We start from the raw sequence: 24,075 nt of genomic DNA on the forward strand, positions 1-24,075 counted from the left end.
ACTGCTGTGTATCATGTGAAAGTGGCATGGTATCTCTAAGGGAGTGAAATGTGAAGCAAATACTTGATATCCAGGAAAAGTGACTTTCAGGTATAAAAGAAACGAAATGTCAGCTGGGCGACGGTGGCTCACGCCTCTAATCCAAACTACTGAGGAGGCTGAGGTTCAAAGCCAGCCCAGGAAGGAAAGTCTATGAGACTCTTGAATGAACCCCTAGAAAACTGGAAGTGGCGCTGCGGCTCAAATTGGTAGAGCAAAAGAGTTCAGGAACAAGGTCCAGGCCATGAGTTCAAGTCCCTCAACCGACAGAAGAAAAAAAAAGCTGGAAATGGAACTGTAGCTCAAGTGACAAAGGGTAGCCTGGAGCAAAAAAGCTGATGAACAGTGACAGGCCCTGAACTCAAGCCCAGAAACCAGTGCCCCCACACACCCACACACAAAATCTGAGTAGAATAGTACTGATTAGAATACAAAAACCTGTGTGCAAAGGTAACAGTGAGCCCCCTCCCATAGCTATTACAGGCTAATGAAAACAACTCCAGATGAACTCCATAGATCAGCTACCGTTCTGTCCACACCGCCATCTCCCATCCACTGACCAGGCCTAGAAGCAAGGCCTTGGGCCTGTCTCTGACGGACTGTAATCATCCCCTTATGACTCCCACCATAGCTGGTATTACAGGCGTGAACTGCCATGGTCTGCCCTGCACAGAACACTCGAGTATACTGGTGGGTGTTAGGGTTAGGGTCAAGGCAGAGAGGTGTGTGTAAAGTTGTGGGAGGGGTGTTTGAGATGATGTGGCAAGTTCTGTATCTTGATCGTGGTGAGTTACATGAGTCCATACATGTGATAAAATTGCATAGCACAAACGCACACACACACACACACACACACACACGGATTTGTGCAGCATCACGAAGACTTGGGAAGTGCCTCCAACTAAGGGACTGCTCCTGGAAGTCTGACAGACAGAATGTGTCCCCTGCACCCTCGGCAACCACTTCTCTGGGACTTAAGAGTCTCGGCCTTTCCAAGTCATCTTTTTCTGAGCCCACGCCATAGACTTTGGCAAAGAAGTTAACCACCTTGTCTGGGTTTCTGAATCCAGACTCCGCCTTTGCCCAGAACTCATGGAAGCCCCGGGTTCCAGCAGCTTTCCCTCAGCACTGAGGCGCTGCTGCCCTCTGCTGGCTGCTTTGGGGAGTACATAGAAATCAGTTTTTCAAACTTTTAAGAAGAGAGACAGGGAGAGGGGGAGAAAACAACTCACAAAAAAATCCTTCTGTGTTGACAGGAGGGAGGGCCTGGAAGAGAGTGAGAGAAGGAAAACAAATTGCCTTCACTGGGAACTCAAGAAACTCAAGGGTCTGGGATGGTAACTTAGTGGTAGAGTGCTTGCCCAGCATGCACGGAGCCATGGGTTCGATTCCTCAGCACCACATACACAGAAAAGGCCGGAATTAGCGCTGTGGCTCAAGTGGCAGAGTGCTAGCCGTAAGCTAAAAGAAGCCAGGGACAGTGCTCAGGCCCTGAGTTCAAGCCCCAGGAATAGCAAAAAAAAAAAAAAAATCAAGTTAAAATACCAAGAAGGGGTTGGGTATGGCTGTTCCCATCTGTAATCCCAGCACTCAAAAGGCCGAGGCAGGAGGAACAAGGCCAGCCTGGGCTCCACAGCACATTCCTGAGGGGAAAAAAATCAAACGGCGAACCTAGAAAAAATACAGAAATGCCATTAACCCCCAGTCGGATGGGCGAGCATGTGAAGCCCTGCCTGGGGCGTGTGGCCGTCACCACAGAGCCCACAGAGCCACCGCCTGGAAGGGGCACACTGGGTGCTAGGCAGGCAGCTGCTCAGCCCCTTCAGCCCCCTGGGGCTCACCCATGGGAGCGTCAGGGGCTGGCAGGGCCTCCGGGATTTCTCTGATTGAAGGTAGCAGGCGCTTGAACATTCCACTTCTACAATCCTACAGCTGGGTGGAGAAATTATCATCAGAAAATCAAATCTCCTCTTTACCACGTTCCTAGGCAAGGCATCGTATTGTGTTCCCAGGGCCCCAAGCAGTCCTCTCAAACCCGAGAAGACTCGGGCCAGCTCAGAGTGGACGCTCACTTCCTAAGGGCCGGGCCAGGCTGGCCTCACTGTGTGGAACCTGCCCCTGCTCCCCCCTCCAGCCACGCACCGAGGCCAGTTCTACCGCTCATCCGCCTACCAGCTCCGTGAAGCCAGGGATGACATCTGATTGGTTCATATACTGTCGCACTCCACACTTAAATGGATGAGTAGATGAGTGGATGTGTGAATGAACAAATGGGCTTTAGGTATGGCCCTGTGGTAGTGAAGACACCATGTGTTGTCTGTGCTTGTGGATACTCGGGTGCTAAGACTGTACAGAACTTATCATACTTGCACATACACTTAAATAAATGTGAATTTACCTAAAGGTCTGGGGAGCAACTCAATGCCAATATCCCGTGCCATGGAATGATTATGCAAAATGTCCCAATGGGCAGAAGCTGAGCAGTGTACAGGAATCTCTCTGGTGACTATATGTGAATAAAACTCTGTCAATTAAAAAAATAAACCTTAAAAAAAATTCCAGGCGCTGATAGCTCACGCTTGTAATCCTAGTGACTCAGGAGGCTGAGATCTAAGGATCAGGATTCAAAGCCGGCCTGGGCAAAAAAGTCTGTGAGATTCTTATCTCCAATTAGCCACCAAAAAGCTGTGAGTGGAGCTGTGGCTCAAGTGACAGAGCACTAGTCTTGATCTAAAAAACTCAGGGACAGTGTCCAGGCCCTGAATTCAAGTCCTAGGACTGGCACACACACAAAAAGACACAAGATGTCACCAGGGCTCACACTTAGAAATCTATCTTCTTGGGAGGCTGAGAACAGGAGGATTATGGGATCGTGATTCAGTCAGCCAAGGGAAGTTTTCGCGACTCCATCTCCATGCACAGTTGGGCACACACCTGTCACTCCATACTACATGGAAGGCTGTGGGGGGCTGGGGATATGGCCTAGTGGCAAGAGTGTTTGCCTTGTATACATGAGGCCCTGGGTTCAATTCCCCAGCACCACATATACAGAAAACGGCCAGAAGGGGCGCTGTGGCTCAAGTGGCAGAGTGCTAGCCTTGAGCAAAAAGAAGCCAGGGACAGTGCTCAGGCCCTGAGTTCAAGGCCCAGGACTGGCAAAAAAGAAAAAAAAGAATGCACATGGAAGGCTGTGATTAGGACTGTCGTGTTAGGCCAGCCTGGGCAGAGATCTCTGAGAGTCCATCTCCACAGTGAGAAGCTGGACTCAGGGGCTCACACCTATGAATTCCAGCAAGCCTAAAGATCATGGCACAGGCTCAGTACCAAAGAGACAAGGGGGAAAAGTCTGACAACTGCAAGTGCATAAACTAGAACATTCCTTTTCATTTCAGACAACCTATGTGCCAGATACGTCACTTCACACGCAGCCTCACTGCTTGGTGTCATTTGCTCATCATTTGCTCAACTTTCTGGCTCACACACTTTAGAAGAGCCTCCAGCTTGGCGGTGATCGTCTCTGGGATAGAACCCTCCGGAGTGGCTTTGACCATTTCCCTAAGGTTACTCGAGAAGGAGCCATAAAGACCCTTGTCTCAACACCCTGAAGCAGCCTGGGCCAGCCCCCAGCCCCTCCACACACCCCCAGCACTCCCACTAAAAGCCTTCCCCCAGGTGCTTGGTGGAGGGAGGTGGACACACAGACTTTTTTCCTTTGAGACAGAGTCTTGCAACATAGCCCAGGCTGCCCCGGGCCCTTGAATGCTGGGATTACAGACATGCGTCACTGTGCTCGGAAAGATATGTCTTCTGCCTTTTGTGTCTGTGCACATCTGTCAGGGTGCGAGAAGGGGAACTTCAGCGCTCAGGAGTCAGGCCTCTGCCAGGCCCAGCTGGGCCATGGCCCAATTCCTAGAGCCTCCAGCTGTGGATTTTCTGCTTCCTTGTCAAGGCTGACTGAGTTTGGGAAGCGGGGGCAGAAGTGGGGAGACCTCATTTCGTCACTCACCCTCAGGGCTCGGAAGCTCTGGGTTTGCACACACCCCCCCCCCATGTGTGAAGTGAGGATGACTGGGAGATGTGTGCCAAGTGCTTTGCCCACACACGTGACCAATGGCACCATCTCAAGGAGAAAGCAGGCCTGGGGAGGGTGTAAATCAGACGGCCAGGCCCGGCATCTCAGCTGACTGAGACCATTCCTGCTTAGAACCTAGGGAGAGCAGTTGGGAACATTTAAGAGCCTTGGAAATGTCCAGCTTCTGTTGGGGTTTTTGAAATATATATATGAATGTGGAGGTGTGGCTCAAGTGGTAGAGCACCAGCACCTTGAGTGGAAAAAAAAAAGTGAGAGCACCAGGCACTGAGTACTGAGTATACACACACACACACACACACCTTTCCCCAAACTTCTCCGAAATGTATCCGACTAAAAAACATCAATTCTCTCTGGGAACCAATGGCTCACGCCTGTAATCCTAGCTACTCAAGAGGCTGAGATCCCAAGGATCACAGTTCAAAGTCAGCCCAGGCAGGTAAGTCCCTGAGCCCCTTATCTCCAATTCATTACCAAAAGTCAGAAGTGGAGCTGTGGCTCAAGTGCTAGAGATCTATCTAGCCTGGGGGGGGCGGGGGGAATGAAACTCAGCAAGTGCTCAGGCCCTGAGTTCAAGACCCCAGGATAAGAAGGGGGGGGGGGGAATCAATCCTCGAGATGGTTTGGTGAAGCGAGTGTGGGCTCAGACATCCCGCCCGGGGCCTTCTCCGGGGCGGTGGGACTTGCGGCGGCGGGGCTCCGGTTCCACTCAGCATCGGCCTGGCGAGCTGCACTGCGGGACGAAGGGAACTCCCCAGCCGGGGTGGGGCCGCACGGGGGCGGGCGGGGGAGGAAAGGAGGACACTGTAACAAGTCGTCTGTGGCGGGCCGGTGCCACCCGTGTCTTTACATCGCAGGATTGAACAGCGCCCCACCTCTGAGCCTCCCACCCCACCCCGACCCGTCCCCCCCTCCATCCACCACCCCGCGCAAGTCCACATTGCAGCCACATACAGCAAATCTACACGTTTATTGTTCTGCTCGTCGAATGTGCTTTCTCCCCAGAGAGCGCTCAATCGATCCAGGATGCCCACCTCCCCCTTATAAAAACAAAACGAGACGCACACACACGCATGCGCACGCACGCACGCACGCACGCATGCCGCCCTCCGGCCAGGGGACAGGCCCCGGCCACCCGTCTCTAACAAACATGGACGCGGGAGGAAAAAGCATGTTGAAATGTATTAGAATCAACCTGTACAAAAAAAAAAGAAAGTTAAAATATAACCTGAAACTGTTCAAATTCGGAAAGTCTAGTCCAGTCCTTTCTCTGGCCAGGAGGTCGGTGTCATCCTGGGGCAGCCAAGGCCCGCGAGGGCCTGCCAGGAGGCCGGGAAGATCTCGCGGGAACTGAGCCTCGGTAGGCCGTGCCGGCGAGGGCCTGCCAGGAGGCCGGGAAGATCTCGCGAGAACTGAGCCTCGGCGTGCTGCGCTGCGCCCTGCCCGCGAGGGCCTGCCAGGAGGCGGGGAAGATCTCGCGAGAACTAAGCCACAGCCACGCCGCGGGGCTAAGCAGGCAGTCAGAGGCGGCGCACGCGCGGGAAGAGCAGCCAGCAGCGGCACGGGGCTGGGGAGGAACGACGCCGGCCATCCGGGGGACCCAGATGGCGGAGGTGAGTCCGCCAGCGCTGCCCCCTGACGGCAGATCCCGAGCGAGGCTTGGAGTGGCTGGAACCCCGCGGGTTTGGTAAACGTGGCCCCAGCGGCGCGTCCCTCCGTGGCCTGACCGACAGCCGCCCGCGGGGCTAAGGCAGGAGACGGGGCGGCGCGCGTGGCTTCCTGGCGAGAGACGCCTGCACCATTGTGGGAACGATTGTGGGAACGGTGGATGTGGGGCTGGAGGAGTGGGGGGGGGGGGCACAGAGACAAGAACCTCCTGAGGGGAAGGCGGGCAGGGCCCACCCCGTGAGGGTGGAGGGTGGCATCCGTGGAGCCCCTGAGTCTGAAGGGAGCGTGTGGAGATGGGGTGGGAGGAGGAGGGCGCGCGGCTGGCAGGGAGGCGCTGGTGAGGGGGTGGGCAGTCTGGAACTCACTGCAGGTAGAGAGGGGAGGGAAGAGGCTCTCGGGGGGTCCCCTCCCCACCTGCCCCAGCCAGCCCTAGTGGCGGCCGGAGACCAGACCTTTCACTTTGGACATCTTCTTGGTGGGCTGCCTCTGCTCCGCGTGCGGAGGGCACTCCCGCTCCGCCAGCTGCTGCTCCATCTCCTGAGCCGAGGACGAGGCCGTGGCCTTCAGCGTCTTCTTGATGTTGGTGACCTGGAGGGGGAGCAGGGTCAGCATGCACCGCCCAGAGGCACCAACACTCACCAGAACCTGTGTCCACGGCGGGGAAGGCCGCTCCCCGACGGGGCGGATGACCAGCAGGGCGGCCTAGGCAAGACAAGAAGAGAACGAATCCGGCAGAACGGTGGAGCCGAGCCTTCTTGTTAAAACAGGCAGAAGGGGCTCATCTGACAGAGGTACGACTCTAGGGGCAGAGAGCAGCAGTTGCAATCCCCATAAAGAAGGGGGTGGTGCGGGTATTCTGGGCTCCATTACTGCCCACACGTAGCATCATGAATATCCTCACCAGAGCACGGATGACACACCCTCCCCCCATCCTCTCTGAGTAAACCACTAGAAAATAGCATTCTGACGACAAACAAATGAAGAATGTAGGGAGAAACTTGCAAGATGGCCACGCGTGAGAGTGCACACCTGTGATGCCAGCATGAAGGAGGCTGAAGCAGGAGGATCGTATGTTCTGAGTCAGCCTAAGCTACATGGAGAGACCATGTCAAAAGTCAAATAACAAAAAGCCGGGTGCTGGTGCACGCCTGCAATCCTAGCCACTCAGGAAGCTGATGGGGTTATAGTTCGAAGCCAGTCCAAGCAGAAAAGTCCAGGAGACGCTGATCTCCAATTAACCAGAGAAGAGCCAGAAGTGGAGCTGTGGCTCAAGCGATAGAACTCTAGGCTGGAGCAATAAAAGCTCAGGGACAACAGCAGGCCCTGAGTTCAAGTCCCAGGACCGGCACAACCACCCCAAAAAAGAAGGGCAGGTATTATCACTCTATGACTTGCAGCATTTTCTTTCAGTTAATGAAGTAGGGACTCAAAAATATGTAAGCAACTTCTGAACACTTTTCTGTGCTAGAAAAAAAGTGTTCTTCATGCCATCTGGACCTACTGTATCCACGTGCTGAGCGGTTTTCAAGTTCATTCCCAGTGTGGTTTTTGGAGGCTGTGTGTGGCCCTCTGCTCCCCTCTGTCCTGGGCAGCACCCGAGGAAGACCTGACTGCCACAAGTGGGCCCCCAGGACACAGCTGCGCACCCCACACTGCTCAGCACTGCTCTAAGGGCCGACCACCAGGCTTTCACTGCTCACGGATGTTCAGATTTGTAACATGTGCAGAGCTTTCACCGAGGCTCAACAAGTTGCAGATTTTGCCAGTACCCAGAAAAATCCTATTCAGGAGTCTGAGCGCTGAGGATTGCAGTTTGAAGCCTGTGCAGGCTGGAAAGTCAGTGAGACTCTGACCTCCAGTTATCCACCAAAAAGCCAGAAGTGATGCTGTGGCTCAAGTGGTAGAGTGCCAATCTTGAGCAAAAGAAAGTTCAGGAACAGTGCCCAGGCCATGAGTTCGAGCCATGAGTTCAAGTACTGACTGACATGTATGTGCGTTTGCATGCACGCACACACACACACATATGCACACACACACAGAGTTTCTGATTCTGAAGGGTTTTAGAGCTCAGCTTTTCAAATCAGTTAGGAACGCTCACTCAGCCTGTAATATCTTCTAGAACATGTACTAATTCTTACTTGCACTTACTGGATATAACAGGATTCTTTGTTTTTTGTAAATTTCTTTTCTAGCCAATAAGCACACGGTGAGCACCTTCTATGTTCTGTTCTTGGTACCAGACAGGCCATACACAGACCACATGGGAAATGTCAAGGCTGTAGACTCTGCTGTCCTGTCCTGCACCAGTCTAGTCCAACTTCCCCAGAAGACTATTCAGTTCACACGTTATTTTGACTTGAGGCGGCCATGGACTTGGTCTCAGATTTCTTTCCCTCAAATGTAAATCTTTAGTGCCATCTAGTGACAGCCAAGGGCTCTGCTGGTATTGGATACCATGAACACTTTAAAGCCCGAGGGTCAAACCCCAGCCACGCGTGAGAAGGACTTCTGGTGCTAACCAAGACCAGTGCTTTTCCTAAGGAATCTGTGTGTCCACAAAGCTGAAACTGTCCTGAACAACCATACTCACAGCCTATCTTCATCTTACTTCACCTTTCTAAACATCAAACAGATTGTATGCTTAAAAGGTTTTTAATACATACATATCCATCCATTTAGAGGATAAAATGACCAGGCACGAAACCAGCTCAAAGGAACAGCCAGGAACCCCCAAGCTGGAAGCAAAGGCTCCCTTCCCCCTCACCTCTGCCTCCACCTGCTGCTGAGTCCGGTGGTGGTGCTCCTTGTACTGGTTGGCTCTGAGCACCTGCTGCTCAATGCCCAGCAGAACTGCCTCACATCCATCACACCTGCAACGGGAAAGCAGCCCTGAGCAGCCAGGAAGCCCGGCCAGCCTTCCAGCCTTAGGACACCCGGCTGAGGCCCTGAACTCAAACCCCAGTAGAGCCAATAAAAAGATCCAATATTGGATCCAAAATTGTACATACTTCATTGTGTGTCATTGTGTTTTTGTTCGAACCCAATGCACCAACACCTCAACAAGAGTTAAAAGAACCTACCCTGATGAACACCCTTAAGACAGGAGTTTGGATAATTCCTGTCAGGAAATGACATGGTCAACAGTGTGTGGAGTCACACTTGAGACAAACCTGGGCATACCTGGATGTCCTCTGCTTGGGGACACTTTCCCTGTACCTGTGCACGAAGAGGGCTGCTCTGCTTGAGCCAGACTGTTTTTCAGAGAGGGTCTTGCTAACTTAAACTTTACCCAATCTGGCCTCAGACCACAATCCTTCTGATCCTGAACTAGCTGGGACCACAAGCATACACCACTAAAACCAACTTGGTGTGAGACAGCGTCAGCCAAGGCTGACCTGGAACTGCCGTCCTCCTTATCTCTCTGCCTCCCACACAGCTGGGATTGCAGGCATGAAATTGAAGACCTGACCTAGTCCTCAATTCACCAATATACAGTAATCACATATTCTGTGTGATAGAATACGTGATATCATTAAGAATATGTCATAACTATATACTTTCAAATAGAAAGTCATGTGTTCCAAGTCAGGAAAAAAAAAATCCTTATCTGTAATAACCCTCACAGTAGTTCACAAATCCCACCCAATGTTACTGGCTCTGAGCATGGACTCTCTTAGCCTTTCAACACAACCACTGAGCTTGGTCGGGAAGTGCAGGACAGGCCACAGAGGCATCTGTGGTCATCGCCCACGTGAATAGCCCCCAACTGAACGTAAGAACAAATGTACAACTCTGGCCCGAGGAGCCCGGAAGTGATTCCTGTGGGCACACAGCTGTAATACAAGCACAGTCCCGCTCTCCTACTCATTGTCCCAAGGCCCCAGGGCCTGCAGCAGTCCCTCAGCAGACTTGTGGACGTGCTGCTTGTGCAAGCAGAGGAAGACATGCTGGGCACCCGCTCTGCCTCACCATTCGCGCAGCGTCTTCACGATGTTACTGATGTCCTTCTTCCGGATGTCCCGGCCAATGCAGAAATCCACCTCAAGCAGCTGGTTGCGCTGGTCCAGCTTGCCTTGGATGATGTCCGTGTAGACAGCCTCGATGATGAGGTCCTCGAGCTCCCGGAGGTTCCTCATCTCCAGGTCCTTCAGCAGCACGGAGTAGGGGATACACTGTGGAGAAGGCCATGCGACATCGTGACAGAAAGCGCCTGGTCATGAAAATTACGCAGGGCCAACCATGGCCTCGGGCTTGGGCAATGCAGGCCAGTGGTAATAATGAGAGGTGGGTAAATGAACTCTGAGATGGAAGGCCCCTCCTGCCGCTCTACATCCTGGACTTTACCCAGCTCTCACTTCCACACCTGGAACATGCTCTGACAGATTCTACACTCCTTCCAGAGGAAAGAGAAGCGTGCCACCGCCTTTGGGGAGCACAGAGACTGCAGAAAATGCCAGAATACCACAGCCTTCAATACATCCCAGACAAGAGAAGTGGCTACTTTCCAGAATGATAGAAAAGAACTAAAGAACCAGTGCATCTACCTACAGGCCAGTGGAGACAGTCAGCCCACGAGGCTCCATCAAGCTTGCACCTGTTTCCTCAGACTCTTGGAACCAATGCCAAATCCCTACCAACAGCCCTTTAGGGGACTGCATCAATGTTCTACATGACTTCAAGACTATAAAGGATCTAAATACCTAGACTGGTACAGTGGCTCACACCTGTAACCTCAACTATTGGGGAAGTAGAGATCAAAAGGAGTACAATTCAAGGTCAACCAGGCAAAAAGTTAGCAAGACCCCAGCCCAAGAAATAAGCTAGCGACTGGGAATGTGGCTCAGTGGTAGAGTGCCTAGCATGCATGAAGCCCTGGGTTCAATTCCTCAGCACCACATAAACAGAAAAAGCTGGAAGTGGCACTGTGGCTCAAGTGGCAGAGTACAAGCCGTGAGCAAAAGAAGCTCAGGGACAGTGCTCAGGCCCTGAGTTCATGCCCCAGGACTGGCAAATAAATTAATTAAAAGTAAAGCAAAACTGGGCTAGGGGTGTTGTAAAATGGCAGAGCACCTGCCTACTAAATGTGAAGCCCTGAATTCAAACCCCAGTGCACAAACAAATATAAACCTAAATACGTAGCTAGACACTAGAGGCTCATGCCTGCAATCCTAGCTACTTGGAAGGCTGAGATCTAAGGATTAAAGTTTGAACCAGCCTCAGCAGGAAAACCTGTGAGACTCTTCTCTCTTATTAACCACCAAAAAGCCAGAAGTGGAGCTGTTGCTCTAGAAGTATGAGTGCTAGCATTGAGCAAAAAAGCACACAGTACACAGGCCCTGAGTTCAAGCCTCAGGGCTGGTGCTCACGCTCTCTCGCTCTCTCTCTCTCTCTCTCTCTCTCTCTCTCTCTCTCTCTCTCACACACACACACACACACACACACACACACTAAGTAAATAAACATCCACTACCAGCATGGACACAGCTCACTTTGCCCTGAGTATTGGAGACTCTGGTAACTTGCTACGGCTACGGGACTCCTTACTGTTTGAACTAGGTCTTTAAGCAGCAGCAAAATGCTTCCCCAGCAGGAGCCTCACACCAGGCCAGAGCAGATGCCTGCTGGTGCAATCACAACTGTTTTTCCTGAGTGGAATAGGAATCATTCTGTACACCATTTCTCTTTTTCCTTTGCCAAGCAAATTCCATGCACTTAGGAGATGACTACTGTATGTAGCTGGCAGTTCCCTCATGGATGGGGTTGGGAGAAAGACAGGAAAGGGTGAGGGGCCGTACCTTCATTCTCGACGCCAAGCTCACGATGGTGAGGTGCTTCAGCTTGTTCTGCTGAGCTGGGCTCAGTTCTGGCAGACTCTCCTTGTTGGCTGCTCAGTCCCACCCACCACAAAAATGAAGACACAAAACAAAGTTAGGATTTCTTTTATGGAATGAGCTCACCCACTCCCCACCACCTCTACAAGGAAGTGGCTGTCAGGAATCTGCACTTCCCATCAGGCAAACATTCCCTGAGCACCTCCTGCCTTCCCGGGAAGATCACTTGCTTCTCCCAAAGAAAACGCACTGGGAGTTTAGGCTCCTTCTGAAAGCCAGGCGTGAGGAAACTAAATGTTCCAACCATCATGCTAATACAGGACTCGAAATCCCTTGCAAAGCTCAATTAAGTTTGGTCATCGGCCTCCAGCATGGTTTGTACAATGCATGCACTTTCTAGAGGGGAATTAAGGACAAAGGCTCATGGAGTGCTGTAGCACAGAACTCAGGGCCTCAACTACTCGGGGTCATGTCACCCAATGGCCAGCTCTTGTCCACGGCCTACAAATGCATGGCAGGCCTGCCATACCAGAAAAGGAGGGAAAGGGGAGGGAAACAAAAGAGAGGAAGCAAACACTCTCACTGCAGACAGACAGGAGATGAAAGGCAAAGCTTCATGGGAGAGGTGGAGCTGGAGATGAGCCTCAAGGATCAGCCAAAGCAGCAATCACAGTAATGATCACAGCCACAGCTGTGCATATAGACTCTGGATTCCAAAAAGCTGAATCAAGCCCCAGGACCCACACACTCACAAAAAAAAAAAGTGCAAAGTTCCAGTGGTTCATATAACCCTGGCTACTCGGGAGGCTGAGAACTGAGGATCAAGGCTGGAAGCCAGCCTTGGGGAAAAGAAAAAGAAAGTTGGTCAGACTATATCTCTCATTAACCAGTCAAAAGCTGGACTAGAGGTGTTGTTCAAAAGGTGGGGCTTCCATCTTGAGTGAAAAAGCCTTGATACCGGCATACAGTACACACACAAACCACAACTAGAGACGTGGCTCTGTGGTAGACTGGCACATAAGAGAATGTTAAAAATGAGCATAAGGCAGGTTTGGTGGTACATGCCTATAATCCCAGCAGTTGAGAGGCTAAGGAAGGACTGTGAGTTCAAGGCCAGGCGAGGCTGCAAAATGAGACCCAAAATACAACAAAGGAAAAGATGGAGAAGGAAGAGGAAGGAGGGAGGGAATAAGAAGAAAAAGAGGAAGTGAGGGGAACATTTATTTTTTAGCAGTACTGAGGTTTGAACAAGCCTTCATGCTTGCTTAGCTTGCATGCTCAGCTGACATTCTACCTCTTGAGCCATGCCTCCAGCCTAGGTTTTTGCTGATTATTCTGGAAACAGTCTTGTGGAATTTTCTGCCTGGGCTGGCTTCTAATCTAGATACTTAGGATCTCAGCCTCCTGAACAGCTAGGATTACAGAAGGGATCAACTGGCACCCAGCAAAAGAAACTATTTTGATAACAATGAAATATTTTACTAGTGGGTATGCTAACCGTTCATAGCATTGCTGAGTGCTCTACAAATACCAGTTCTCAGTATCTCATCTGAAAACACAAGGGTTCTAACTGTGGATGAACACACAAGCCCCCACTTTAACCCGGGGGTAAATTAAAGAGGAAACCTCTTTTGGGAGGTCACCTACAGAGCACAGTAGAATGAGAAACAGCCAGGTCAAGAAGTCTTTCCTTTGCCAGGTGTCAGTGGCTCATGCCTGTAATCCTAGCCACTCAGGAGACTGAGATCTGAAGATAGAAGTTGGAAATGAGCCCAGACAGGAAAGTCTGTGGGACTCTTATCTCCAATTAACCACCAAAAAGCTGGAAGTGGAGTTGTGGTAGAGTGCTAGCCTCAGGGATGGCACCCAAGCCTAGAGTTCACCAGAACCAGCACAGGTGCATGCACACGTGCGGGGGGTGTGCATACACACACACACACACACACACACACACACACACTGTATTTTCAACATTAGTGATCCTCAGAACCGAGCAACACTGTAAAGACAAGTGTTTTGAAGGCTCTTGACCAACTCACCTATGTAATCTGGGTATGTTCCATAGGCAAACAGGTTCAGCAACTGCAAATAAGCAGCATTAGCCCCTTCTGCAAGCTGAGGAGAAAAAACAAAGTTAACCAGATACCAAACATCTACCCATCACTACAGTGTTACATAGGACAGGTGATCCCATGCCAAAGACACCATGACTGTTTACTCAGTACAAGTTTAATTAGTAGTCTCTGAGGTCTCTTTCAGCCCTCTAGTTTCTTGGGGAACAAGATTGTTACAGACTCACATTGAATCACACAGTATAGTCAGCAGCCTCTCTCTCTCTCTCTCCAGTGTGCATGCACAGCACTTAGCACTGAAAGCAGTGCGGGGTTTCTCAGGATTCCCTTTGTATTCAAAGGTCAGTGGCTCAGGACCATAATCCTAACTACTCAAGGAGGCTGACATCTGAAGACTGCGGTTCAAAGCCAGCTCAGGCATGGAAGTCCATGAGACTCTTATCTCCAATTAACTATCAAAAAGTCAGAAGTGGAGCTGTGGCTCAAGTGGTAGAGTGCAAGCCTTGAACACAAAAGCTCAGGGACAGCACTCAAGCCCTGAGTTGAAGCCCTAGGACCTGTACAAAAAAGAAGAAGGAAAAAAAAAAAGATTGGAGCAGTCCTGTGTACAAGGTGTGGTACTAACACCAACTGAGTTAAACTTACTGCCACATTTCAGGACTACCTACAGACTATGAATTTGCACAGTGTATGATGGGAAAGTCAGGCTGGGTTAGGAAACAAGAATATAAAACTTCCCAGACCAGGCACCGGTGGCTCACATCTTTACTCCTAGCTACTCAGGTGGCTGAAATCTGAGGTTCCAAGCCAGTCCAGGCAGGAAAAGTCCAGGAGCACAAAAGCTCAGGGGCAGCACTTAAGCCCTGAGTTCAAGCCCCAGGATCAGCATGCACACGTGTGCATGCATGCACACACAGGTTCCACAACTGCACCCAAATTTCAGACCACTGAAAGTTAACAAGCTTATAACCAGCTCACACATGGAAAAATATACACTGTGGGGAAATAAAGGTGATTTGCTAAGCACTCCAGGAAGAAGTCTACATTCTAAGGTTACCAGAAACATCCAGTGGTTCCTGACCCAGAGCTGCAAGCGAGCTGGCACCTTTCATATAATTACAAAATTAGCTGGAGCACGGGGCTGGGAATATGGCCTAGTGGCAAGAGTGCTTCCCTTTTATATATGAAGCCCTGGGTTCAATTCCCCAGCACCACATATATAAAAAATGGCCAGATGAGGCGCTGTGGCCCAAGAGGTACAGTGCTAGCCTTGAGCAAAGAGAAACCAGGGACAGTGCTCAGACCCTGAGTCCAAGGCCCAGGACTGGCACAAAAAAAAAAAAAAAAAAAAAATTAGCTGGAGCAGACTATTTTCTTGAGAGTAGATACCCCCAAACTTCTCCCAGCTGTTCTAAATCAATAATGTAGCACCACTTTTAATTCCATCCATTCCTTCCTAATCTTTCATACATTACAAAAAAAAAAAAAGCAAAACTACTTGGCATATTTATTAAGGTTTTTCCTGCGTCTAAAGAGCCATATTACCCTTTGGTCCTGTGTTCTGTAAAAATAAACCCAATTCTCTACAATCTTTCTCAAATAATTCATTTTCCATCTCTGGTAAATTAAATTTTTATTGAAAGCCTACTATGTCATTAGTTCCAAGGAAGTAAGTTCCACAGGAACCTTAACAGTTTAACAAGTAAGACTGATATTAAAAACCAATTTGTAATTTAAAAATAAAAGTGCTCTTTTTTTTTCCACCTCTGGCCATCAGAGAAAGAAAAGCCATGCATGGGATGGTAACAGGGGTCACTCTAGCCTCCTGATCAAGAGGAATAAGCAAGCTGGGCACAGTAACCCATTCCTATAATCCCAGCCACTCAGGAGGCTAAGATCTGAGGATCCATGTTCAAAGCCAGTCCAGGCAGGAAAGTTCATGAGATTCTTATCTCCAGTGAACCACCAAAAAGCTAGAAATTAACTTGACTTGAAGGGCTAGAGCACTAGCCTTGAGCAAAAAAGCTACGGGGCAGCAGCATCCAGGCCCGGAAGTTATGCTCCAGTAATAGCGTGCGTGCGCGCGCGCACACACACACACATACACACACACACAGTACTAAGACATATAGCACTGTGCCTGATACCATGTGCCCACAGCTCAAGTTACAGCTGTGGAAACAGAGCCAGCAGTTGAAGGAAAAGGCGTCATGGTCACCTGACAAAAGCCAGCCACCTTCTATGTGCAGCTCAGTACCACCAAAATCTCAGCCACTTAGGGCAGCACCCAACACAAGAAGTACCACAGTGGGGCTGGGAATATGGCCTAGTGGTAAAGTACTTGTCTCGCATACATGAAGCCCTGGGTTCAATTCCTCAGCACCACATATATAGAAAAACCCAGAAGTGGCGTTGTGGCTCAAGTGGTAAAGTGCTAGCCTTGAGCAAAAAGAAGCCAGGGACAGTGCTCAGGCCCTGAGTTCAAGCCCCAGAACTGGCAAAAAACAAAAAAAAGAGAAGTACCACACTGAGATCTGTGCATCCGGCCCCCTAGGCACCCAGAACCGTGGGTGGTTAAAGAGGAAGTGGACCTACCCCACCAACACACCTAGAGCGCCTGAGTGCTCTTTCAAAGCAAAAAAGATGTTTGTACTTTTCTCAAAGAAATACAGAAAAATGTGTCTCATGTGACATGCAGAGGTTGAAAGAGTAAGATCCTTTACGTCTCTTTGTTCCATATGGTCATTCTTCAACAGTCTTCTCATGTTTGAGGTAGAATCACAACTGGATACAACAAGCAAACAGGAGTACTTCCTCACTTACATGCCTTTTAGCACATTCATTTCAGCACAGCACTGTCCTCCCACAGAAATAATATTTTCCCTCTCAGGTCCATCTCATGCTTAATAGCAATAATGTCTGCTATGTGTTTTCTAAACCAATTTTCCCTGTCTGTCTTGCACTGGAGATTTCAAAATGCTTGATTAACAAGCTGGGTGCTGGTGGCTCACATCAGTAATCCTAGCTACTTAAGAAGCTGAGAACTGCGGATTGCAGTTCAAAGCCAGCCTGGGCAGAAAAGTCCATTTACACTCTTATCTCCAATTAACTACCAAAAAAGCTAGAAGTGAGCTGTGGCTTAAGTGGTAGAGCACTAGCCTTGAGCATAAAAGCTCAAGGACAGTAACCAGGCCCTGAGTCCAAACCCCAGAACTAGCACACACGCACATACATATACACACACAGAGCTTGAAACTGCCCATATTAAACAGCAGCCCACATTTATAGCACTATGTTTCTAAGTTTTCAAAACTATTGTGACACTTTTAGTACCTTCCAGATAACTAACAATCCAATCCAATTTGATCCAAGTTCAGGAAAAAAAAATGCTGAATAAAAGGAGCCCAAGATAGTACCCTTGATCTCCTCCCCTGACAACTGATTTCCATTCCTCAAGAGGGTAACTCACAAGAGCACTGTAACACTGCATCAAAACTCAATTACAGAAAAGCTTAGGTCAAAAATAACCATAGAAAGATGAAAGGCGTGACTCTGATCAAGATACATTGTATACATAAATTGAAACCTCTTTGTACAACTAGCTAAGAAAATGCTTTTTAAAAGGTTACTTTGTAAATAAATCTATATAAAAAAAAGACAAGGATTTGTTTGGAAACCACTCTTACCTCCTGCACATTGGCTAGCTCCAGCAGTTCTCCAAAGACATACACTCCAGGAGCCTCCAACACCTGGCTTATGAGAGCAGTAAGGGCTGAGCCGCTGGTACCTTTGGCCAATAAAATAAACTGCTCCAGGAGGTTACTTGAAGGTTTCTGTTCACCTGCCATTCTCTGGCCTTGAGATCTGTCCAAAAGGAAAGAATGTCAGTCATTCTTCCTTCCTCTTTCCAAAGGAGCTCATGCTGGGTCAGATACCAGAACACTTTGATTTTATAGCGTTCACAAATAAAAACAAACAAACAGCTACTGAGTCAAGAAGCAATGATTAATTACTTCTTGAGATACGTAAAGGTCACAATTCTTAAGTTTGAAATACACTTTGTAAAAGACATTTGTCCTTCTTCCAAAGGTGTCATCTTCTAAGTTCTTTCTTTTTCTTTTTTTCCAGTCCTGGGGCTTGAATTCAGGACCTAGGCGCTGTCCCTGAGCTCTTTTTACTCAAGGCTAGCATTCACCACTTTAAGCCACAGCTCCACTTCTGGTTTTCTGAGTAGTTTACTGAAGATAAGAGTCTCACAAACTTTCCTGCCCAGGCTGGCTTTGAAGCATGATCCTCAGATCTCAGCTTCCCGAGTGGCTAGGATTACAGGCGTGAGCCACCAGTGCCTAGCTACCTTCTAAGTTCTTAAAGCTGATCAAGACCTAAAGAAACACAGAGGTTTCTTAGGGCAATGTTACAGCTAATGTGCTGTCTAAAGCCAGACATAAATAAGAAACAAAGACAACAATCTTACTTCATTTCATTAAAAACAACACTCATAGGAAAGGGGAGGTAGGGGAGGGAGGAACTGAGAGAAAATGAGGGAGGCAGTGACACTTTTCAAAAAGAAATGTACCTGTTACCCAACTTATGTAACTGTAACCCCTGTGTATGACCTTTACAATGAAATGTTTTAACTCATTAAGAACTGGAGATGTGGGGCTGGGAATATGGCCTAGTGGCAAGAGCGCTTGCCTCCTACACATGAAGCTCTCGGTTCAATTTCCCAGCACCACATATATGGAAAACGGCCAGAAGGGGCGCTGTGGCTCAGGTGGCAGAGTGCTAGCCTTGAGAGGCAAGAAGCCAGGGACAGTGCTCAGGCCCTGAGTCCAACGCCCAGGACTGGCCAAAAAAAAGAACTGGAGATGTAGTTCAGAGGTACAGTAATGCTTAGCATTTCCAAGACCCTGCATTCCACCCCTAGCAACACTAGAGGGGTGCGGGGGGGAGACAAACATTTAAGCATAGGAAAAGTGAAGAAAAATATCGTTCAGAGTCATAAAGAATAACACACTTAAACTTAAAAAAACACATGCTGTGTATGTCTATGGGGGAAAATGCTCCACTACTGACCTGTGACATTTTGCCAAACGTGATTTCAGAACTTGTACCAAACCTCAACAAACAGAATTTGAAGGGAAAAAAAAACAGTTCAGATATTGTATTGCCATCCCCAAGACAATTTAGTTCCAGAGGGCCCCTTCAACTATGCAATCTAATCACATGCTGAGTGCACACCTCCTCTACAGAAGTCACACATTAAAAAGAAAAAAAAATTAAGCCAGGCATCAGTGGCTCACACCTGTAATCCTAGCTACTCAGGAGGCTGAGATCTGAGAATCGCGGTCGAAGCCAGCTCCATCAGGAAAGTCCATGAGACTCTCATCTCCAGTTAACCACCACAAAACCAGAAGTGGGGCTGGCTGGGGCTCAAAGTGGAAAAGCGCTAGCCTTGAGCAAAAGAGCTTAGGGACAGTGCCCAGGCACTGAGTTCAAGCCTCATGACTAACAAGAAAAGATAAATAAATACATATATATAATAAATTAAAAATGGTCTTCTACGAATGATACATTCTGTGGAATATAACAAAGGAAAAGAGGTATGTATAGCTGAATGATACAAAGGAGAATAGCTTGGTACAAGAGAAACTATGTCTACCTGTAGAGCCAGGCTCACAGAGCAGCAACTCTTTCTCATTATTAAAAAAGCAAGTATGTGACCTCACATAGATCATCTAAGAAAGTCCCATCAGAGTCAGATAAAGTGAAGTGCTCGAAAATAAGGGGTTCTGGGGAGGGAAAAGAAAAGAAAAGGGGAGAGAATGACAGGTAGAGGGGAAAGGAGGAGGAGGCCAGGGAGGTGGGAGTGATGGACAGGATAGGAGGAAGGAACAACTTGCTCAAACGGACTTGTCTAAAGACAGGAAGGAGGATCTTGGCTAAGAGACAGAAAGAAATGTTAGGGGTGAAGAGGAGGCAGGAAATGGGAAATTTCGGGACCTCCAAAAGATCTCAGTCAAGAGCAAAGCCTGTGAAGAAGAATAAGATGGCAGTCGCTTTCTCCTGGAGTGGGGGTCCTGAGGCCAGAAAATGGAGATAAATTCCGCATGGGAGGGCACTTCGTGGGTGGGTAGGAGGAAGGCCTGGGCAGGGGAAGCCACAGCTTGGAGACCAAGAGTTGCCAGCTGATGTGGATGTCGGGGTCGGAGGCCCATGGTGGCACACACTGGTAGAGGTCGGGGTCTAGGGCCAAGGGCGGCGGACAGAAGTGGGGGTTGGGGTCAGAGGCCGAGGGTGGCGGACAGAGGTGGGGATTGGGGTCCAGGGTCGAGGGTGGCGGGCAGTGGTGGGGATCAGGTCAGGAGGCCGAGGGAGGTGGTCAGAGGTGGGGATGGGGCCGGGCAGCTGGGGGCGCGGACGCGGTGGGGATCGGAGTGGGGAGGCTGAGGGCGCGAATGCGGTGGGGGTCGAGGTCGGGAGGCCGAGGGCGCGGACGCAGTGGGGATCTAGGCGGGGCAGCTGGGGGCGCGGACGCGGTGGGGATCGGCGTGGGGAGGCCGAGGGCGCGGGCGCGGTGGGGATCGGAGTCGGGAGGCCGAGGGCGCGGGCGCGGTGGGGATCGGGGCTGGGGCCGGGCAGCTGAGGGCGCGGACGCGGTGGGGATCGGCGTGGGGAGGCCGAGGGCGCGGACGCGGTGGGGATCCGGGCCGGGCAGCTGAGGGCGCGGACGTGGTGGGGATCAGCGTGGGGAGGCCGAAGGCGCGGACGCGGTGGGGATCGGGGCCGGGCAGCTGAGGGCGCGGACGCGGTGGGGATCGGGGCCGGGCAGCTGAGGGCGCGGACGCGGTGGGGATCGGCATGGGGAGGCCGAGGGCGCGGACGCGGTAGGGGTCGGGGTCAGGAGGCCGAGGGCGCGGGCGCGGTGGGGATGGGGCCGGGAGGCCGAGGGAGCGGGCGCGGTGGGGATCGGGGCCGGGAGGCCGAGGGCGCGGGCGCGGTGGGGGTCCGGGCAGCGCGGAGTGGAGCCTGGGGCGCCGTCCCGGGCGGGGGCGGGGCGGGGCGGCCGCCGGGTCTGGGGCGTCCTCCACGCCCGAGAGGCCAGGGAGACGGGCGCCGCGCCCCGCGGCTCGCCCTCCCCACGCGCCCTACCTGTCCCCGCGAGTCTCTGGAGTCCTCTCGTCCCGGTCGCCGGCGCGGCCTCCCGGAGCCTGCCCGCAGGTTGTCAAGCGTCCATGATCAGCCCGGCGTCCGGCGCTTTTCTCCCTCCGCCGCCCGTCGCCGCGGTGGCTCCCCCGGAAGCCGCCCGCGCTGCACTCGAGTTCCGCGCGCACAAGGTTCCCCTGGGAGGGCGCCGAGCCGGAGCGGGGCCGGGGCCCAGCGGCGGCCTGCGGGCTGGGGGAGAAACCAGTGAGCAGGGGACCGAGAAGGGTGGGCCCCGCGGCCCGACCCAGGCTGTCGTTTCCATCCTGGGCTCGAAACCCATTCTTCAGGCTCCACCGGTGTGGAGCTGCAGATGGAGAGTGCGGCTTCGCTCCGCACAATGAAACATCGGGCCCAGAAACTACCAGCATTTACGGAACTTTGTAAAGTAGTTGTACATGGGGGTATAATTTCAACAAGTCAGAGATTATGAGTACAACGCACCTTGATCCATGTCACCCCTTCTATTGTTCTTTGTAATACAAGCTATCTGCAACCAAAGAGCATGTTAGCAAGTTTTTGTGGGGGGATTTTGTTTGTTTTTTGGTGCTAGCCCTGGGGCTTGAACCCTGGGCCTGGGCACTTTCTCTCCCCCCCCCCCCCAGCAGCTTCTTTTATTCAAGGCTATCGGGCTACCATTCGTGCCACAGCTCCACTTCCAGCTTTTTTAGTGGAGATAAGAGTCATAAGGTTCGCCAGAAAGCCAAGGAAAGGAAAAAGAGAAAAAAGAGAGGGCAAGAGAGAAAAGGAGGGCTGGGGATATGGCCTAGTGGCGAGAGAGCTTGCCTCGTATACATGAGGCCGTATACATGAGGCCCTGGGTTCGATTCCCCAGCACCACATATACAGAAAACGGCCAGAAGTGGCGCTGTGGCTCAAGTGGCAGAGTGCTAGCCTTGAGCAAAAAGAAGCCAGGGACGGTGCTCAGGCCCTGTGTCCAAGCCTCAGGACTGGCCAAAAAAAAAAAAAAAAGAGAGAGAGAGAGAGAAAAGGAAAGAGAGCCGGGATTCGTGTGGAGCTGGATTGTGTAGGGAAAGGCGGGAGCTATGCCCAGGTGGATTGGATGGGACCTCAGACTCCAGGTGTGCCTGTTACCTGGGTAACTCAGGTACTGGGGAAAGACTTAAACAGGTGGGGGGCATCTGCATGGGGCCCTCCCGGGAGTGGACCTTATGAGAGTCTCTCACAAACTTTCCTGCCTAGGCTGGCTTCGAACCATGATCCGCATACCTCAGCCTCCTGAGTAGCTCCTGAGATTACAGGCCCACCTGAAACATGCCTTCAGCTCTGACGTTTTGCTAGTTAATTGGAGATAAGAGTCTCCCATATTTGGGAGGGAGGGGGGCATGAGGGACAAGGTAACAAACAGTACAAGAAATGTATCCAATGGCCAATGTATGAAACTGTAACCTCTCTGTACATCAGTTTGATAATAAAAATCTGAGGGAAAAAAAAGTCTCCCATATTTGTCTCTCCAGGCTGTCTTTAACCCTGGATTCTCATAGCTCAATTTCTTAGTTGTGCCAACAATGGTTCTGTGGAATTGCACTGGATGCCAACTAACTGCCCTGGAAAGATGGTTAAGAAATGCCACATAATTGGATAAACTGATTTCTTTATAGCCACAGACATTTATTTAAGTCTTGAAGACAAGGAAAAGAGCCCTATTTACCTATGGTGCAGTAGAACATGAAATCAGACAGGGCAGATGCTTAGGAGCCTAGCATCAATCAAATCATTTATTTTTTTTAAAAAGCTTTTAGCATCTACAATGTTCTAGCTAGTGCTGGATAAAACACAATTCTTGATAAAACAAGGTCTTTTCCCTCAAGAAGTTCCGGTGTGGTATGTTGTGAGAAAGATATGACATCATTTTGGAATTGTAGAAGAGAATAGAGCAAGCCAGACACTGTGGCTTACACTTGTAATCTGAGCTATTAGCTATCAGAGGTTGGGAGAATCAAAGTTCCAGGCCTGCTGGAGTAAAAGGTTAGTGAGACCCCCCATCTCAACAAATGAACTGGAGGGAATTTGGCTTAGTGGTAGAGTTTTTGCCTAGCATGCATGAAGTCCTGGGTTTGATTCCTCAGCACCACATAAACAGGAAAAGCTGAAGGTGGCACTGTGGCTCAAGTGGCAGAGTGCTAGCCTTGAGCAAAATGAAGCCAGGGGCAGTGCTCAGGCCCTGAGTTCAAGCTCCAAGACTGGCAAAAAAGAAAGAAAGACATGAAGTGCATGTGATGGGTCATACCTGTAATTCCAGCTATGAGAGATTATGTGAGAATCATGGACCCAAGCTGACTTGAGGACAAAAACTCCAGATCCTATCCAAAAAAATAACTGCATGGATCAAGCAACAGGTGAAGGGCGTTTATTTTCCCTTAGATGTAATAGGGAAATATTAGGCTTTTTAAGGTGGAAAGGACAGTGAAGAACTGTCACCTAAGAATGACCACCACATACGTAGTACAGTACTGAGTTAGTTGTAGACAGAACTGGAGACAGGGAAACTCCTGAGGTGACTGGTTTATTCCAGATAAAGCATGGGAGATCGTAAACAATGTTGGACATGAAAAAGAAGGGCCTGGTGCTGTAGTGAATGCAGGGAGAGTGAAGGCCACCCAGGATTCTGGCCCCAGAGATGCGGGCTGTCTGAAGATGGTGCCAAGTGCATAGGGCAGCGGAAGAGGGTGGGAGGAAGACAACTGAGTGCAGTCTGAGTTCATAAAAATTCTATCAATGAAGAAAATATTCTCTCAATGTCTCTGCATTGTCCAGGGCAGTCCAGAATCCACAGGGATGCAGGAGAAGTTCCTTCCCAGTGTCTGTCATCCCTAGCCCTTCCAACCCGGTCTCCCCCGCCCCTTCACCTCCCAAACGCCAGGTCTTTCTATGCCTGGCTAACTTGGATCAGGCCTATACTTGGGCTTACTTCTCTTTTTTTTGAAATGTTCTTCTCTCATCATTTGTTTTTTTAAAAAATGTTAGCCTTACCGACAAAAAATTTCTAAACTCAGGCCAGATGCAAGTGGCTTATTCCTGCAATCCTTTCTACTCAGGAGGCTGAGATCCGAGGATCACAGTTTGAAGACAACCCAGGCAGAATTGTCTATAGCAAATGAATCAACTAAAGCCAGAAATGGAGCTTGGAAGAGTGCTAACCTTGAGCAAT

General features: G+C 50.3%; 1 protein-coding gene and 1 long non-coding RNA gene across 6 annotated transcripts in view; one reads left to right on the forward strand and one right to left on the reverse strand.

Moving 5' to 3' along the window:
- Positions 1 to 6,403, forward strand: LOC125350203. Its single transcript, XR_007210697.1, has 3 exons — positions 1 to 163; positions 3,838 to 3,841; positions 6,392 to 6,403. It is a non-coding gene; the product is annotated as an uncharacterized LOC125350203 (long non-coding RNA).
- The window catches only part of Cops7b (COP9 signalosome subunit 7B), a 23,107-nt gene continuing 4,112 nt past the window's right edge, over positions 5,081 to 24,075 (reverse strand). The window contains exons 1-7 of one of the 5 annotated variants that reach the window (XM_048344533.1): positions 20,853 to 21,036; positions 17,387 to 17,564; positions 13,668 to 13,743; positions 11,593 to 11,681; positions 9,767 to 9,969; positions 8,562 to 8,667; positions 5,081 to 6,385 (exon numbers count right to left, since the gene is read on the reverse strand). In XM_048344533.1, the coding sequence (XP_048200490.1) occupies positions 6,227 to 6,385; positions 8,562 to 8,667; positions 9,767 to 9,969; positions 11,593 to 11,681; positions 13,668 to 13,743; positions 17,387 to 17,548 (795 nt within the window). In that variant the 5' untranslated portion in view covers positions 17,549 to 17,564; positions 20,853 to 21,036 and the 3' untranslated portion in view covers positions 5,081 to 6,226. Of the gene's footprint in view, positions 6,386 to 8,561; positions 8,668 to 9,279; positions 9,631 to 9,766; positions 9,970 to 11,592; positions 11,682 to 13,667; positions 13,744 to 17,386; positions 17,568 to 20,852; positions 21,037 to 24,075 lie in introns of those variants that run through there. The other 4 variants (XM_048344531.1, XM_048344530.1, XM_048344534.1 and 1 more) reach the window with 4 other exon arrangements.

This window comes from Perognathus longimembris, chromosome 4 (genome assembly GCF_023159225.1).
Source record: "Perognathus longimembris pacificus isolate PPM17 chromosome 4, ASM2315922v1, whole genome shotgun sequence".
Classification (NCBI taxonomy): Eukaryota; Metazoa; Chordata; class Mammalia; order Rodentia; family Heteromyidae; genus Perognathus; species Perognathus longimembris.